At 39.9% G+C, this 18662-nt stretch overlaps 1 protein-coding gene across 14 annotated transcripts in view; it reads right to left on the reverse strand.

The window, feature by feature from the left end:
• LPP (LIM domain containing preferred translocation partner in lipoma) overlaps positions 1-18662 on the reverse strand; it is a 629538-nt gene that overhangs the window by 401895 nt on the left and 208981 nt on the right. For all 14 annotated transcript variants that reach the window (XM_074366117.1, XM_074366147.1, XM_074366073.1 and 11 more), the window contains one exon: positions 18296-18496. In XM_074366117.1, coding sequence (XP_074222218.1) covers positions 18296-18488 — 193 coding nt within the window. In that variant the 5' untranslated portion in view covers positions 18489-18496. The remainder of the gene's footprint in view (positions 1-18295; positions 18497-18662) is intronic.

Here is an 18662-nt window from a genome sequence, read left to right on the forward strand (position 1 = left end):
GAACTTTTTCTTTAACATGCTCTTACCAGAAGACCAAGTTCATATATCATCTGTAGTATATGCCCCCCAGATTCCTCCCCTAATTGATATCCAAACATATATCATTAGAACTTCATGCCTTCAATTTAAGGCTCTGATTTCTATTAAAAATAGAAGTTCTTCTGGCAAAGTTCCACTTTGGCACACTCTCAAAGATGCAGACCTCTGTCTTCTGGATAGCTAGCTAGCTAGCCATGAATATATAGATATAGGTAGATTAGCTATATATAGATATAGATATATATCTGTATATCTGTATCTCAGTGTGAGCACATTTAACATATACTTCTTGTACAGGTTTTGGGAGTCAGCAAACAAAATATAATAGATCATGAAATTCAGATCTAGAGATGGCTGGATTCAAACCAAAGATTCATTATTTATTAGCCATGTGACATCAGGCAATTTATTGATTCTCTCTCTGAGCCTCAATTTCATTATTTGAACATTTGAAATAATAGTACCACTTTTACCACATTTCAAATAATGATGTAAAGATGATATATCAGATGCCTGGCATACAGTAGATACAAATAAAATATTAGCTTCCTCGTGAACTGTATGTAGTTAAGAACATGAATTTATATTTTTCTCTGGTGTCAGAAAAAAAGAATGTTTGAGGGTATTAACCTAGAATGGAAGAGCTGAGAGGACATGGGGGCAGCAGAGGAACATGCTGAGAGCACACAGAATGGAGAGCCTGTGGTCCATTTCACAGCCTTACCACAATCATGATATTCTACAGGAACAATTGTACTCCATGCCTTTCAGGAGTAACCAATTTTATGCAATTTTTGTGGCTGAATCATACTTTCATATGGATCAGGAAGGAAGTGAAGAGATAATATTATTCCATCTCATTGTCTTACGATTGGGGAAACCAATACTGAGTGTTGGTGATGTACGTAGGCCATAGGTGTGCCACAAAGAAGTGTCCTTTCCATTGGGCCACATGTCCTTCCGGTTAGCTCCTGTCATGCACAGTGGCTGCCTTCTGGACCAGCCACCAATTCCTTTCTGGTAGAGCTAATGGTAAAATTTCCTCTATTCTAGCAGGTTATTTGTTCTCTCCTGTCAGTGGAGTATGTACACACAATTCTGAGGTTGTATTCAAAACAAAGTCTAACTTTGTGATAGATCCAAGCTATTAACTAAGATTTGGGTTCTTCATACTCTGGGGAAGAAATAACAGATATTACTAGGGGTGAGTTTATTTCTGAAAACAGGATGCTTAAAGGACACTTCAACAATGGTGCCCAGATTCTCACTAAGAGCCTTTTGCCCTGGGATTCCCTGTATGACCCTAGCTTTGTGCTTCCTCAACTTCCAGCAAATGCCCAACTAACTGATCTCTTACCAACAAGTGTCCTGGCAGCTATTTCAGAGAAGGAAGATTCCTTGGTGGTCCCCAAAATGGGCACAGGTCCTAAGATGCCTCCTTCCTCAGTCTTGGACTGAGACTGTTCTCTAGGATAAGAGGCAGCAATGCCCCGTAACAAATTCAGTCTAGAACTGACAATATCTCCATACAGGTTGTTTTTCATCTGGGCTGTATCCCATACAGAGCAAACGGCGTGAGATACACTTCTGAGGAATGCTATAGATTCACTACTTGGAAAAGGTGATGTCTCAAAATACTCTATCTTTAAAGGGAACTATGGCTGAAGCTCTCTGAAACAGTAACATTATTGGGCATCCAGGAAGCCTGAGGAGAAAAAACTTAGATGAATTGAAAGAGAAATATCAGAACAAATAAAATCTATATAACCCCCCCAATATCTAAATCGAGGTGGAGGAGTGGGGTGGAGGGCTCAGTGCCATCAGTGATGGTATGAAACTGTTTTCAACTTTATTGAACTTGGCCTTGTCTATCTGGCTTTGAGTTTGAAGCCCATGACTATGCCTCTGCCTTCTTAGGTTGCCACAGGGAGATCTTAGAAGTTTGCAGAGATGATGTCTCCTGTACTACCTCTCTCCACGTATCTACAGGTGTTGAATCACCTGCCCCTATTACTCTGTGTGTTCTTTACATTCTCAACAAATGCATGAGATTATAAATCACAACAGTAAGTATAACTGTGGAATGACTGCTGCCACTTCATCATCTTCCACTTAAAGGCTGAGTTTTAAGAGTTTTTGATGCTCACTTTTCCAGTTAACCCATGCGTTAAGAATGCTACAACCAGGCAGGGATAGCACGTAACTGGGAGACCCAAATAACAAATCCCGGGCATAGACAGAGGGAAAGCAGCCGACTGCCCTTTCTCAAGAAAAGCGCAATAAACAGAAGAAAAATTAAATAACTGTAAAACAACTTAAACCCATGAAGAAGCTAAACCAAGGACAGCTACCGCAAAAAAAAAAAAAAAAATCACATGGGTAACTCTGACAATCTCCTTAATAGTCTCACTTTTGCCTTCACTATGACTCATTCTGAACTCTTAACTTTTCCAGTTTGTTTCCTCAAAATTTAGACTTGCTTGGGTTCCGAGAACTTCCACTTACTTATTTAACTATAAATCCTATTTGCCCATCACAAAGTAGCTTGTAATTGAGCTACTTAACCTAATCACAGGAAAGGTCTAAATTCTTTTGTTGGCCTTACTACTCCTCCAAGCTTTGTATTCTTTTCCACTTAAAGTGAAGGAAAAAGAGTATTTTCAAAAATATAATGAGTTTTTTTTTAAGTCAACCACAATAATACCACATAAAATAGTCCTATAAGTAAGCCTGAAAAACTGTGCTGAAATTGTAAAGGCAATTCTTGGTACTTGCACCTTTGATAAGGAAAAGGAATTCCTCAGAGAATTTTGCCATTTTCTATCTGCATCCAATAGTATTAAATTCAGTTCTGGGTCCTGATAAATGAGGCTTTCTAAGATACGCTGAATAAAATAATTAAAAGCTTGAGGAACCACGCAATGGAACGGTTCAGCTTGAAGGAGGGGAGGAAGATGCAGTGAGGGACATACACAAAGATGGAGTGAGGAACACATTGCTATCTTGTAAGGCTTGAAGGGCTTATATAGGGAAAAGGACTTTTCTTTGCAATCTGCAAGGGTACAAGGACCAAAGGTAGATTTGTGGAGCAGCAGGGTTCACCTGAATATGGGAAAATATCTTTTAATCCAAAAGAAACATGAGTGTCTCTATAAATAAAATACACCCACTCCCTCCACCACATGCTGAAGCCAAGGCAAACTTGAGATTGCTTAAACAGACAGATCTGCATCAGGGGAATTGCTGCTGAGTCTTATATCCTTCCAGAGAGGCTGGGCGTTATTGTTTTGTTTTGTTGCTGCTGTGTGGATGTAGAGGTTTCTTATCTCTCATTAAATGTATGCCTAGGTGTTTCAAGCTTTATTCTCTCTGCAAAAGGGAACTCGTACCACCATATTTTCTAAATAATTGTTATATTTAAAGCTATCTGTTGTTGTATATTTAATTTGAACTGAGCCACCTTAATAAACTACATACTTATTATTTATTCATTAAATATTCATTGAATGATTCCTCTGCAGCTCAGCCGGGTTAGACATTGTGCATTTAATGGTGACCATCAGAGAGTTCCTGCTCTTAAGGCCAAAGCTGCTAGTTGGCAAGATGACTCTGATGACGTCTCATTAGAATAAGCACCTGTTTTATTTGTTTCTGTTTGCTCTTCACCATTCCTTTCCCAGAGATTTGTAACTCAAAAGTGAGTGAAGGGAGAGGTCCTACTTAATGAGGACTGGATGACAACTAGGGAGAAATGATCAGACTGTTACAGATCCCCCACCTCCCCCGCCCGAGGGCAAGCTTTCATAACTTTAAGTACTAACAAAACTCCATGGCTAGAGATTATAAATTTATAAGACTAAGATATATGCCCACATTTTATGAAAGTAAATTTCAAGTCAAAATAAAGACAAACTTGCCTAAAACATCAGAGCTGCCCAAAGACAGAAAGGGCAGTTTCAGTTTCCTGCTCTAGAAATATTCAAGAAAAGCCAGAGAAACACCTTGTCGGAGGTGACAGGAAGATCTGCGTTCTGAGTTGCTAGGAGTTTTTGCTCCTTTTCTTCTCTTACTTATTTTTTTTTAAACCAGAAACCCCCCTAGTCACAATCTCATCTCTTCCAAAGCTGCACTTAGGTAAATGAGATGTTTGCAAAATTCACTGGGATTTAGGGAAGACTGGCCGGAGGGAGAGCTCAGCAAAATTAGTATATCAAGAGTAAAGCTGTGGCTCTGAGTACGAAACACAATTCTACCAAATGCATAAAAGCAAATGTGAAATTAGCTCAAGGCCCCCACTGAATGTCGATGATTTCCAAGCACCATAATATGCTAACACTGTAACACTAGAAAACAGGCTATTTTTAGTACTTGAAGTTGTTTTTGAAAATCACCATGCCCTTGAACCTTTTTTTTTCTTCATACTACATCTTTTCCATCCCTCCACCATTACTAATGATTATTGACCAAGATACCCGACAGCCAAAGGGAACAGTGGTAATAAAGTTGGCAGAACCTGGGAAGGGAAAAGTTCACCTCTCGCCTCCAGTGGCTCAGAGGAAGAGAAAGGTAAATGGGGAATAGAAAGGTAAGTGCATTGGTCAAGGCCAGAGTGAAAGCTGGCACTGGCCCCAAGAGAAAAATGCAGAAGTTCTGATTCTCAGCCCTTATTGCAAACCACCAGCCATTCTCACTTCCCCTGCCAACAGAGCTGACTTTTGCCAGGGAGGGAAGAACTAGTTTCACAAACAATTATCACAATAAGAAAGAAGGGTGGGGTAGGAAAGGATCATAACCACGGAGAGATTGCTTTTTGACTATGAGAACCCTGTCAGGCTTTCAAAAGAAATGGATTTGTTCCTTCAACATTTTACTAGACCAGTTTATAACAAAATCAAGTCCGTAATTGTGGCTTGCGTTGATGGAGTTGAACCTTCTGTACAGGAGCACAGAAAGCTCCAGGGGATGAAGAGAGGCATGCTTGACCTGAACAGTCAACTTCCAAAATGTAAAAGCTGCCATAAGAACACCACAAATGAGCCAGGGCGGGAAGGCAACAGGGGATTTTCTACAGTCATTAATTGCGATATTACCACTATTATCATTATATAACACAGTAGCATACAGGGAGTATCAAATGGCGTCCTTTCCAAAGAGACTCTGGCCAACTGGGTTAGGCAATAGCCTCCTTGAATCAAAACCTATTGCTCCTTGAGGCGTGCAGAGCTGCCTTGATTAAACGCAGCAGCAGGCTCCAGTGGAAGGGACGAGTCTTCTTTTTATGAAGGGAGGTAGACTAGAGTAATTGCCAGATGTTTGCAATTTTAGCTATAAAAAGATGGCTGCTTTCCATTCCTGAGTATGTTAAATCTTTTTTTTTTTCTTTCGACCCAAGCTATTGTGGTTCACTAAAATAGGCCACTGCACTGATGAATCATCATTCAAAACTGCAATAATGGAAGCAGAACAAATATGACATTTTAAATTCACATATAAGAGAAATAAGTAAAAATGCAGGGGCAATAGTTATGTACTAGGCACCAGAAAGTATACTGCACTAAAAAGAACTCAAGAATCCCCTCTTGACTCTTTTCTACCTGTAGGATTGGGGACAAGCAGTCTCATCACAGAACCTCCAACTCCTCAACTATCAAATGGGTATGAATACCTCCGCGTGGCCTCCCTCTCAGAGGACAGAACCCACGCCCTATCCATCTCCATGCCTCAGCTTACATATGTACCGCCTGGAGGAGGTGTGCAAATAGATATGAACATGTTTCAAAACCATACACCATGATAGAATTGTGCGTACATACTGTACATTGTATTGTACATTCACTGTATTTTCTAGTATAATTATTAGAACCCCCTCTGCCATCACCACCAAACACTAATTTCTCTTTAGAGAGAATGTCGCCTACATTTGGCAAGAGGAAGATGAAAACCTGGCTTTTATTTAAGCAGTATTAATATAACTGGCTTGGGAGACTGGTGACCTCTTAGGCAAGGGATGTTATCTTTCTTAATGAGTGAGTTAAGCACCTCTTTGAGGGTTTGATGACATACGGACCCTTTCTCTGAAATAGACATACACATGGACCAAGTTTAAACGCAATTTCAGGAGACTGGCTAAATTCCAAGTATGAATCCCAGAGATGAATAGAACCCAAGATAAAATTCCTAAGCAAATTAATTAATTATTTTTTTCTGTGAAGATATAATTAATAACATCTCTAAAATCTCTCTGCCTCATTTGATAATTTGGAAAACAAAAGATTTTAAAAATTAATAAAAATCACTGGTTTACTTACACAACTTGCTTTATATAAAGTTCACTTACATTATTATCTGTAATACTAGTTCAATAGTAAAAGTGCTCCTTCTTAAAAAGATACCATAAATATGACTATTATTTTTCTTCCATATTGACACAATCCAAGTAAAGTCTCTCTCTGAGAAAGATGTTTTGCAAACACAAAAAAGGACATATCATCCACATCATAATTCCAGCAGGAATAAGACAAGCCGGTCCTAAAATGTCAACTAGCGAAACGTTACCATAGAACAAAAAAGGGTAAAACCAGGGTTATTTTCAGAAGTGCCCAGAAAGAGTTATATTTGGATAATTAAGATTAAAAATTTATCTATTAAAAAACTATGGGTTATTACCCTCAGGGTTAATGTTCACACTTTGATTTTAATTAACAATACAGTAACATTAATGGTGGCAGCTTCTACTGACTTAACCATTATTTTGTGCCACATACTATACCAATTTATTCACTTAACTTTGAAAACAACTCTTTGAGATACACGTATCTCTATTTTAGATGTTAGAACATATTGAGAGAGGGGAGGGTATAGCTCAGGTGGTAGAGCACGTGCTTAGCATGCACAAGGTCCTCAGTGCAATCCTCAGTATCTCCATTTAAAAAACAAAAATGAACAAAAAAAAACCAAAACAACAACCACATTGAGAGAGCTTCAGTAGCTACTTAACCTAGGTAGCCCAAGTTCCTAGAGAAGTCAGGGGTAAAATTAAAATTCAAACCCAGATCTGTATGACGTTAGAGTCTACGTGTTTAACCACTGCCTCCCCCTCTTGTCCTGCCGATCCTGTCCTGGCCCCGAGTAAACTCTTCTTTCCAAACCCTTTGAGAAGTTAACCATAAAGCCACTTCACAAACAGAATTTATAGCTTTATATTGTTAGTTACCTAATCATTTTCATATGTCAGGGTTCTGATGCAAATATAAACTGCTTAAGGGCTAACATGTGTTTTTACTATTTTCCTATCTATTATGGAGCTCTGTTCAATAAAAATGGCATGAGATGCATATGAATTGGGCCTGGTAGGGGAACAGAAGTAAATGCGGAGGGTGAGACACGAAAACGTAAACTCAATCTACCGGGAACCACACTGGGTGGGTATGTATGACACCTCAAATGGTGATATTTCTAGATACACATCATATAACTTGGAGATTTCTTTCCCAATAAATAACTTTTACAAAGGAAGCACTTAAAAATCCACAGTCATTATAATATAGAAACAGACCAATAGCAAAAATATCAGCAAATTTAAATGTCATTTTAATTTCACTTAATGCAAACAAAACTGCCAGTGATATTCAACAAGTCTAAGCAAGATGACATAATTCATCAGAATTAATGGATATTTCAAATAGTTATTCCAAAGGCTCTCTGAAATAACATCTTCTTGGTAATGATTTAAAGAGATTACTCTGACTGTTTTATACTTTCGTACATTATCCCATACACATCCATGCACAGGTGATTCTAAGTAATTTCCACATGCTATTTGGACAAATTTAATTTCCAGACAGCTCTGAATGATAATGATCAGGAAAAGTAATGGTGAGAATTTTTTTCCTCTTTTAATAAAAAATAGTAATAGCATTAACATGAGATGCAATGGAATACCAAGGAAAAGCTCTGAAACTCCGGTGATGTTAGGAAGCAAAGATTCAAATCCCAGCTCTGCCCTGCGCTGGCTGTTTCACTTTGTATTATATTCTCTGTAGATCGAGGGTGATGATCCCTGTCCTTTTTAGTGTAACTGAAAAGATTAGGTGAACAGTAAGGCAGAGTAGACTTCAGATGAAATGATTAATACATCCATTTAAAAGTTTTTCACATCCTTACAACAACGTTCTGCCACAGAAATTGTTTTACTGATAGCAATTATTAGTAAACTGTTTGCTAATAAACAATTATTATACAGTAGTTACCATATATTACTGATGCTTCACTTACAGGAAAATACTCAAATTTGGTCAAATGTGGCTTCTACATTTATAAGCTTCACCATCGGTCCTCTGAATCTCAGATTTTTAATTTGACTCTAGGAACCTTAATAATATAGGAACTATAATAACTTTATAGGATATGGTGGTGATTAGATTAGATATTATGTGGGAAAGTACTTCGAAATCTATTTTCACACACACACAAAGTTGCAAGCTATAATGAATATTTCTTAATAAAGCCCTTCTTTCACTGCTTTTCACTGCTTCCTATTTTCCCAGGATCACCCCAAAAAACAGCTAAACCAGAACAGGAAAAAAGTTTTTTTTTAGTTGGCTCACATCTCACATTCTTAAAGACGCATGTTTGACTAGGTAAAAAGGCTGCTTTGACTTAGTTTGGAGAGAATTCTAAAAGAGAATTGGTTTTTTCCCCCCTGCTTTTTTGTCTTAGCATCTGTACATATGGAAACATTTCATTCTCAAGCACGGTAGACACTTGAAGTGGCATAATCCTTCTGCCCAGGACCATCAGGATGGTACCTCTCGCCCATGCTGTGTGTAATAAGATCGGTAGGTGTGCTCTTGTTTCTTGGTGCTTCCCTTCGTAGCTACCCAACTTCCTGGAGCTATTCCTAGAGCTATGTGTTAAAGCACACTAGATGTTGAGTCTGCTCAGAGTGAAGTTAGTTTGCTCATATTGCAAAGCTCCCAAAAGCCCAGATGCACTGCCTTAGGACGTCAGCAAAGAGCTGCTAGTATTACAAGGGTCAGAACGGGCACCTTTCTCTGCTTTCACACATGCCGTTCCCTTTGCTTGGCGTGTCATGTTGTCCACTGCCCTTTTCTGCCCAGCTTACCACTAACTCACTCTCCAAGACTTCGCTCAGATGTCCCCTCTGTGAAACTTTCCCCAATTCCTCCTACAACACATCCCTCATACTCTTTTATGGTACTTAATTTGCAGAACGCAACCTCATGGGTATATGGTGGCTATTACATGTCTAGCAGACCATTTATTCTGTTTGAAAACAGCAACATACAAAACAACACACAGGATGGATAACAAAGAGAGAATGCTAGCAGGCCAAAGTGCTAGGAGGCTCGAGGTGTCACACGTCAGAGACCTGTGCTCCTCTGTCCCTAATGCTGTTGTCAGCAGTCCTGTCCCTGGATACTGTAAAATCAAGGAAGGGTGATAAAAATATAATACCATAATTTTTTTTTCTTTTACAGCTCCTGGGGTCATTCATTGTTCCAAGGTATGATTTCTTTAAAAGGTGTATTTGCCCAAAGGCTTAGGTGCTGGATTTATTTTTGTAATATCCATAATGAATCCATTTATAGACGATTTACATAGGCCTGTCATGACCCAAAATCGGCTGGGATTTCAGGCATCGCTACCTGAAGTTATACAATACCAAGTGCTCTATGAGCAGAAGCTTGGGCATTACTGAGGCATTCTAGAAGAATCTTTCTTTTTTTATTTACATCTTCTGTTTTTGGACTCATTAAAATTCTTTGGGACAATATATGCAGGAAATTGGTATTTATGATGAAAGCATGGAGCGGAAAGGACAGCAGCCTGAAGGATGATTGGAGTCCCTGAATCTCTATGTTGTTCATATGATAAAAGATGCGTAAGACTTCAATAGCCACTATCATTAATTAAGGAGAGAGCCTGTATCCACAGGGCCTGGAGAAGGTTCAAGGGTGTTAAAACACTGGCCCCTGGAGTTACTGAAATAAACAAATGGTTCCCAAACTTTGGCTGAGCATCAATCAGAAATATTGAGAGAGCTGTAGTTTATTTTGTTTTAATGCAGATTTCTGGGGCACATTCCCTGAGATTCTGATTCTGTAGGACTGATATGAGGCCCAGGGATTTTTGTGAGTGAGTGTGTGTGTGTGTGTGTGTGTGTGTGTGTGTGTGTGTGTGTGTGTGTGTGTGTGTGTTTAATGTTCCCCAAGTTTTTCTGATGTCTGGCCAGTTTTGAAAACCACTGGTCTAAATCACTGTTATAACAGTGATCTTCAAAGCATGGTGCATATAAGACAACACCTTGCAAAGGAGAAGAAAACAGTTAAGAAATCAATATGTATGTATGTATCTTATTGTTATTAAGCTTTTTATTTTGAAATATAGACACAGAAAATTGTAAAAATAGTATAAAGATCCCGGCACCACTTACCCAGCTTCTCCCAGTGGTAACATCTGATATGGATATAATACACTTTAAAGTAAGGAAAACCGACGGTTTCCTTAGTGTTAACCAGACCTTTTTCAGTTTTCACCATATTTTAACCTGCATTCATTTGTGTGTATATATAGGTCTATGCAATTTTAGCCAATGTATAAACTCCTGTAACCACCACCATAACTGAGATACAGAACTCTTCCCCCACCTCAGAAAGACTCCTGTTGCTTTTTCTTGGTATGAACACCCATTCCCTGCCCCCTCCATCCCCCTTTCTGTCCCCAACTACCACTAATCTGTTCTCCATCTCTTGAGTTTTGCCATCTCAAGAATATCTTATAAATGGAATCATACAGTATATGTAATCTTTCAAGATTGATTTTTCTTTTTTCATTAGGCATAATGCCCTTGAGATCAATCCAGGCTGTTTCATGTATCAACAGATCACTACCTTTTATTAATGAGTAGTACTATGCCATTGTATGGGTGTACCAGAGTCTGCTTAAACGTATACCCACCGAAAGACATTTTTCCAGCATTTTGCCATTATGGAAAAAGCTGCCATGAACATTCATGTACAGGGTTCTTTTGGTGAACATAACTCTTCACATCTAGATTCAATGCCTAGGGGTTCAACTGCTTGATCATATGGTTATACACCTTTACTTTGGTTAACAGAAAAAAAAAAAAGGTACTAAAAAGTTTTCCAGAGTGGTTATACCATTTTACACATAACTATCAGCAATATATGAGAGCTCCAGCTTCTCCACATCTTTGCCAGAATATGATACAATTTTTTACTTTAGCTATTCTAATAGATGGGTGGTGATATCTTATTGTTGTTCTATATTTATTTTTATTCTAGAAAAAGAAATTAAGCTGTGTTCAGATTTCAAATATGGGGTGAAAATTGTATTACAGATTCATATAATTTACAAATGAAGATGATTAAAGAGCATCTCACCACTCAATAGTGCATTATTCACAGTTTTTGGAGTCAGATATGGATGTGGACTCCACCACCTCATCAAGGAGTTCACCTCAGCAGTTAATTAAGCTGATAGGTTACAAAATAAACAAGATTCTGTCAACAACACATGAATTATTTTTGTTCTAAAACATCTAAGCCACCCTGCGCACACGTATTAATTCTATCACTATAGATTCTAAACAAGTCACCTACAATACTTTGTTGACACAGAACTGTGACAATCTTGGAAGGAGTAGACAGAACCCAGGGTCAGCCTCACCACATACTGTTCTGTAACACTGAACAAGCCATCTGACCTCTCTGAGCCTTTAAAACCGAGGTAATAACTCCTGCTTGTACTCAGCCAATTCTGATTTGTTATTTACAGCATTTCTAAAGCAAAGGCCATACACCTCCTAGAAATGTATTAGGGAACTAACTTCCTTACCAAAGAAATGAAGGCATTGTATTAGATAATTGTTAAGATTCACCTGGTTCAAAAATCTGATTTTATATATATATATAAATACATATTTTATTTTATATTTTATATAATATATGAATATATTTTTATATTTTATACATTTATATCTTATATTTTTATTTTATATATATGATATATATGTATATAAACTACCAAGGTACTGTGATTCCTATCAGTGTTATTAGAAGTTAATACTGTTTATCAGTATTGCTAAATACCTTTATTAGTAATCATTAGTAATTATTAGTAATTATTACATTTGTATTACTACACATTTATTATTTTTATAGTACCAGTATTATAATTTAGAATAATTGCTAGTAACTGTGTATAAAATTATGAAATGTACTTATTAAGTAAATACTTTTATAATTTTATCAATATTACTTCATATTAATAAAAACAACTAGTTATTTTAATTATAGCAAGAAGTATACTCCATGAGGGCAGAAAGCAATCTCTGTTTCGCTCATTACTTCAGAGTGCCTTGTACAAAATCTGTTTTAAGCAAATGTTTGTGGAATAAGTATGCAATAGTAATTTCTAGTTATCAGGTATTTTATGCTTTATAAAACATGTTTACAGTGTTCTATTTCACCAGCGAGTTGTATAAATTAAGAAAATGTGGAAAAGAAAATTGTGATGCCCAAGATCAAGTGGTGAAACTGGGGTTTGAAAGTAAATGCCCTGACCACCAAGTCAGCACCAAACCTTGGCTCTTCTAAGTATCAATAAGGCCTATGAATATTTAGGAAGATCTGATTCCATCCAAAGAATTACAAGTTATTTTCTCCTCAGGAAGATGCTATGTAAAGATCAAACTAATACAGTTATTACCTGACCCTTTAATGAGTGAACAGCTTGTCCATTTTCCTCCCTGAGGCTCTGAAAATTAAAACTCATGCACTGCACTGCACAGTGATAGAGGAGGCCCGAGACGCTTACCCTGAACGGGAAAAGGGACACGCCAGTCAAACTTGGGTCTCAGCAGAGTTCCTGATATTTCAGTGAGTTTGCGATCACCTACAACGATTCCCTCTCCATAGGATGGATTAATAACCTCAGGTAGCAGATCTAGTTAAAAATGTGCAGGCTTAGGAACCTGGCTGCACAGAATTCATTTCACCTATTCTGATCTGACCCAATGAGTCCAGGTAAAGCACTGTAGGCAAAGCTGGAAAGCAATGGTTTTGTTTGTATTACATAGACGTGTACAAGTTTGTGAAAAGAGCAACCATTTTGAAATTAATTTCAAAGAAGAACCATGCCGTAATAAAGTAGTGGAATTAGAACAGGTGAGGGTGTCTAGCCCAATCTCCGATAGATGGAGCCCTTTAAATCAGCGAGAACCCCAGGGACAAAGACTAGAGCTTAGCTCTACAGTTTTACTAGCATGCAATTACTGGATAAGGTATTCCACTTCTGGTAGTCCACCACTCCGCACAATGGCCATGACACCTGTTTCACCTGACTCAGAGAGCTACAGCAGGAAGTCTCTTTTCAGAATTAAATGACAATGAAAATGGAAGTGCCAGATAAACCATAAGGCAGCATACAGATAAGAAGAATTCTCCTGAAAGGGTTACCTTGAATTTGTACCCTACGGATTCACTTTTTAAGAAAAATCTTACATTAAAAGTATCTCTTAAAAGAAACTTCAGACATTGGAGAAAGTCAATTCTAGACCACAAGACAACCCTAAGTTTACAAACTTGCAAAATTTACAAATCATTCTGTATGATAATCTATTATAATATGGTTATGAAATATTATCAAATTTCATGCAGCCAAATAATTGAAAGAGAAAGGGGCCGGGGGGGGGGTGGAGTGGAGTTTCCATTTGCCAAAGTTGTAACAATAGGAAAATTTCAAAACAATTTTAAAGAAATAATGTGTTAGTAAACTCAGAAAGCTCACTGACTTTGGTATCTACTGGACAGTAAAAGAAAGATCTGCCATCAAGGCCTAAGGCTTTGGGATTTTTCTTTTTCTTTCTTTTTTTTTTTTTCCCAAATCTGAAGCAGAGAGGGGACTCAGATTATAGGATAAAGAACACCATTGGCTAGTACTTTAAAGACCAGAAGAAAAATCACATCATCTTATTGCACTCATCAGCCTAGAACAGAAGGTGATGAGACAAAACCATACATACACACCAACATCATTCCATAAAAAATGACAAAGACACTCAACATGGTAAAAAAACAAAGCAGTAAAAATATACATGGGCTCATAAGGATACAGTACAGGACAGAAAAAAGGATTTGGAAGTGCAGGGGCATTCCAAAACACACAAGTTGTTGAAAAAAAAAATTTGATGAAAAATGAGAATAATTGTAGTGAAATAAAAGGACCCTAAGGCCTAAGGAGCTACTAACAGGGGAAAAAAAGCACACCCCACTTAAAATGTGCCAAAGCCCTGCAGAGAAAGTTATTAGCAGAATGCTTTATAAAAGAAAATTGTAACACATGGTATCACATAAATGTAAGTCGATGTGGAAAACACGTGGGTACTTTTCCTATTTTCACAGTCAGAATTTAAAAACGAGAAAGCAAACCCCAGAGATTAAAGACATAATACCTATATTATGGTGAGAAATGTAAGCGCTAACTTCAGGGTAGCAGTGGTTAAACAAATCCTGGGCTAAAAGCTCAAGGAATGGGCAGAGGCAGTAAAAGTAATTCAAACACATACGCTGCGCTGCAGAACCATACAATCTAGCAAGTCGATGAGAAGCTCTAATCTGTGTTGCTGTGGTTTAACTGTCACTGTAAACATCACTGAGGACCTACTGTGTGTCAGGTGTCCTGCTGGATGCTGTCTGGAGTGAAGGCATGACTCAGGCAGCCCCTGCCTCCAAAAGGTCCAAGTCTACAGAAGGAGACAGGTGCATAAGCAAGTAAATCTACTAGAGCTGGTTGTGAAGGGGATGGTATGAGATGAATGGAGGTTATGAGGTGTGGCAACATCCTCACTAGACTGTAACACAAGGTCCTGGATAACCTGGGACTCAGAGGGGACCCGAGGTCCAGTGCCCACTTGACCACGAGCAGGCCGTGCATCTCCAAGCAAATCACTCACACAGTCTGCACAGCACTTCTCACCTTTACACCAGAAAAGGGTGGACTGCATGATTTCCATCAGTTCTAATGCTCTGTCTTTGTGGCTGAGGTTCCTGGAAGCCAGGCTCTGAATTAAGCTATGAATATAAAGACTTGATGGGCTAGAAATTGAAGGCAAGTGTGTACGAGAGGCCAAGAATAGCGTGAGCTGAGGCACGAGATCTTAGCATCATCAACTCACCCTGTAAATAAAAACTGTGTTACCTACTACCTGGGGATTTCACTAATGGTACAGAACATTCTAAATGGGCCAAAAAAAAAAAAAAAAAAGAAAAAGAAAATAGATATAAACTTCAGAAATGTATAAAAAATTAAACAGAAAGTAACATGAATTATAAAAACATTGAGAGCAACAGAGGATGCAGTAACATTTAAACTAAATATAAAGTAAGCAAATCTTACACCTCTAACAAATACCGCGTCATAATATATAGCAGATGAAGAGACAGAGCTACATTTTAAAAAGTCTGAATATCCATGAAACTTTACCCATGTTTGTCTTTAAAATGTATATATGCAAGGGAAGTTTCTTCCTTCACGTATTCAAAAAAGGTTATATTAAAAGAGAGAAAGGGATTGGCAGAATTGCAAGAAAGAATCAACTTCAGAAATTAAATGAGACTGAGTTGCTTCGAATGAGGATGCCACATTCCAAACTGTTTATTGCAAGAGAAGAATTACTGAGCAGTGCACTCACCCATCCAGCCATCCGCCACCCATCCAAATATATATACACATAAGAACATACAGACATACATTTGACCACACACAATCATTCCTACTAAAAACACAGTAGCATAATAAGAGCCAAGAGGAACAGAAGGATGAGTGAGAAACCATGTCTTGTTGCTTAAATGGGGAAACAAAGCTTACATTCTTATAAGGAAGTAGGGAAGTATCACCATCATATGGGGCCACATATGCCATGAAGACAGGGACCAGCAGGACAGCACGCTGCGTGAGGACGGCAGCCTCACTTCGGAAACCTAGTCACAAAACCAGAGAGCATGTCACCTCTCTTCTCTGAGCCTCCATTACTTTATGTGAAAACAAAAGCAGTTCTTAGGGTTAGAGGAGGAGGTATTAAAATGACAATGGAAAAACAGAGTGCCTCCCATGGGATGTGTAGTCACAAGCGGCAGAGTAAGAGCAGGAGGAACATCAAAAGAAGTAGAAGCGTGATAGAATAAGGTGCTCGTGGAAACCCAGGGAAGGGAGCGGTCACCTCTGATCTGGGCCATGTCTGGACACTGGGGAAGGCGACACAAGCAGGGTTTTGATAGGTGACAAAAGGGTATGGGCGGCAAGTTAAGAAAGAACAAAGAGTTGAGCAAAGAGCTGCAGAGGATCAAAGAGGGCGCCAGCGTCCCCAGAGAACACACCAGGCAGTGGGAGAGCCCTGCGTGGTGCGGTGAAGAGGATGGGGCATCTTAATGCCGGAGGAGTCAGCCAGGGGCCAACCCACCACACAGTTCGTAGCACTCGGAGCGCAGGGGCCTGAAGGGCGACCATGGTCTGCTTCTCTCCTCCCTCTTACACAAGCCCTGCCCCACCCTGACCCTCAGGTGTGCACCGACTGTCACACCCACTAAGCCTTCCTCACACGTCTGCCTCCTTAGGACACTCTGCCCTCATTCCCTTCATGTTAGAGAAAGTCCATCTTAGCTCTCCCCAAAAATGGGGAGACAACGTAACAATCCCCTAGTAAGGAGACCAGGGAGACACAGAGAAAACAGATGAGAAAGCCAACAATGGCTCCTCTTGTCTTGTTTAGAGGGGCTCTCTCCCACATCACAGCCTTGAGTCCCGCGATCGCTAAAGAACAGCAAGGCAAAGGAAACCAGTTCTGCCAAGCCCCTGACTAACTGCAGCGGTGCGGGCTCCCACGAGGCCAGCGAAGCTGCAGGGACCCACGTGGAGCTGCGCAGAGCCACGGGCCGCATGGACTGCTCTCCCAGAGCAGCCTGGCAGGCTTGTCCTCGCTCTCTCCAGACAAAGCAGACCCCAGGTCCACAGCCACAGCTCAGGGCGGCATGCCGACACCTGACCTCCTCCCAACCACCTGCCTAAGGGTCCAGCCACCTGACACGAACTACACATCTGGACTAGGCCTCGGACATCAGTCCTAAAATACTAATAGACTGGAGAAGTGTTCACTGTGGGTGGGGAGAGGACTAGAAAGAAAAGAGAGAGACTGAACTGTATCACAGAATGTGAAACAGTCGCATGCAAAATCGCTGAAACAAACGCACGAATGTCATCCAAGGAGTAAGAGACATCTTGGAGAGGGTGAGGTGATTGTTTTAAAAAGTAGGATGGGGGAGAAAATAGAGAGAGCGGGGCTGAATCTTCTTTCACCACCTCTTCTCTCTCAGCAACCAGAAGGCTAACGACCTACTGACAGCTGTAAGTCAGTGTTTCACGGGTTTGGATGAGCTGCCGGCACTGATAGGTAAAAATATGGAGCCTCTTCAACCAGAGTACAGCACTCTTCATGCTGCCTGTGGGGTCCACCGTGTGGCTGTGCCCATGCAGATACACCGGGTGTGCTGAGATCACGGAGATCCTCAAATCCCCCTTGATGTAAAATGTACCACCACTACTAAGCCCCTAAAACTAGGCTTCACTCAAAGTTCTCTGTGTTTCAACACACAGAGCCCTGCAGACGACTTTATCCTACAGTAGCCTACGAGTGGAAAAGTAACCAGAGAAGGCAGCACAACTCTGGGTGCCTTACTCGGTTCGCTTCGTATGGGTTTCCCATCAGACCACTGCTTGGCAGCATTTGGGGACCCTCGTCCAATGGCAGTGGGGGGGGGGTGGTAGACACTTCTACAAGACAGTGGGACAGGGATGGAGGATACAGCAGTAGAAGGGCACTGAGCTACGAATGGAGAGAGGGGGGTTCTAGGTTTAGCTCTGGCCCCAACTCACCATAGTCACATAACCCCTGAGAGGTCTCAGTCTCTTTATACCTAAAAGAAGAGTTGCCTAGACAGTTACTAGGTGTTCTTCCAACTTTGAGAATCTATACTTTTTGACAACCACACTGCAAATTCTTGAGCTACCTTTCCCCGACACAACCAACCACTTTTATCACGTTGTACTACAATATAATAGTACACATCACTTTTGTTACGCAAGTTGTATATAAATCTCTTTTATTATATTGAACTCTCCCAGCGGGGGCACCCAGCTCCGCAACCCTCACACTCACCTTCACCACCAGGTTGCTTGTATGGGTTGTACTTGGGCTTTGGAGCAACGACTGGGGCAAACTTCTTGGGTGGCTGCTGGGTGGACACTGAAATGCTCGGGGTCCCAAAGGAATGGGTGGTCTCCATCCGTGCAGGCACATGGCCCAAGGGCTCAGCAGTGCTTTTGGGTGGCAGCCAAGATGGGTGCGACATTGTGCAATCTAGAATTAAAAAGGAATAAACACGGTTGTTTTTGAAGTAAGACGAAAAAATGAAGGCAACATACTTCACATCGTTGTTACCTCTTCTTTATCCATACTTAATGAAACCTTGAAAAGCACTCTGATAACAGGAAGCGAGAAGATGAAGGAAGGAAGAAGGAGGAAA

This window comes from Camelus bactrianus, chromosome 1 (assembly GCF_048773025.1).
Source record: "Camelus bactrianus isolate YW-2024 breed Bactrian camel chromosome 1, ASM4877302v1, whole genome shotgun sequence".
Taxonomy (NCBI): Eukaryota; Metazoa; Chordata; class Mammalia; order Artiodactyla; family Camelidae; genus Camelus; species Camelus bactrianus.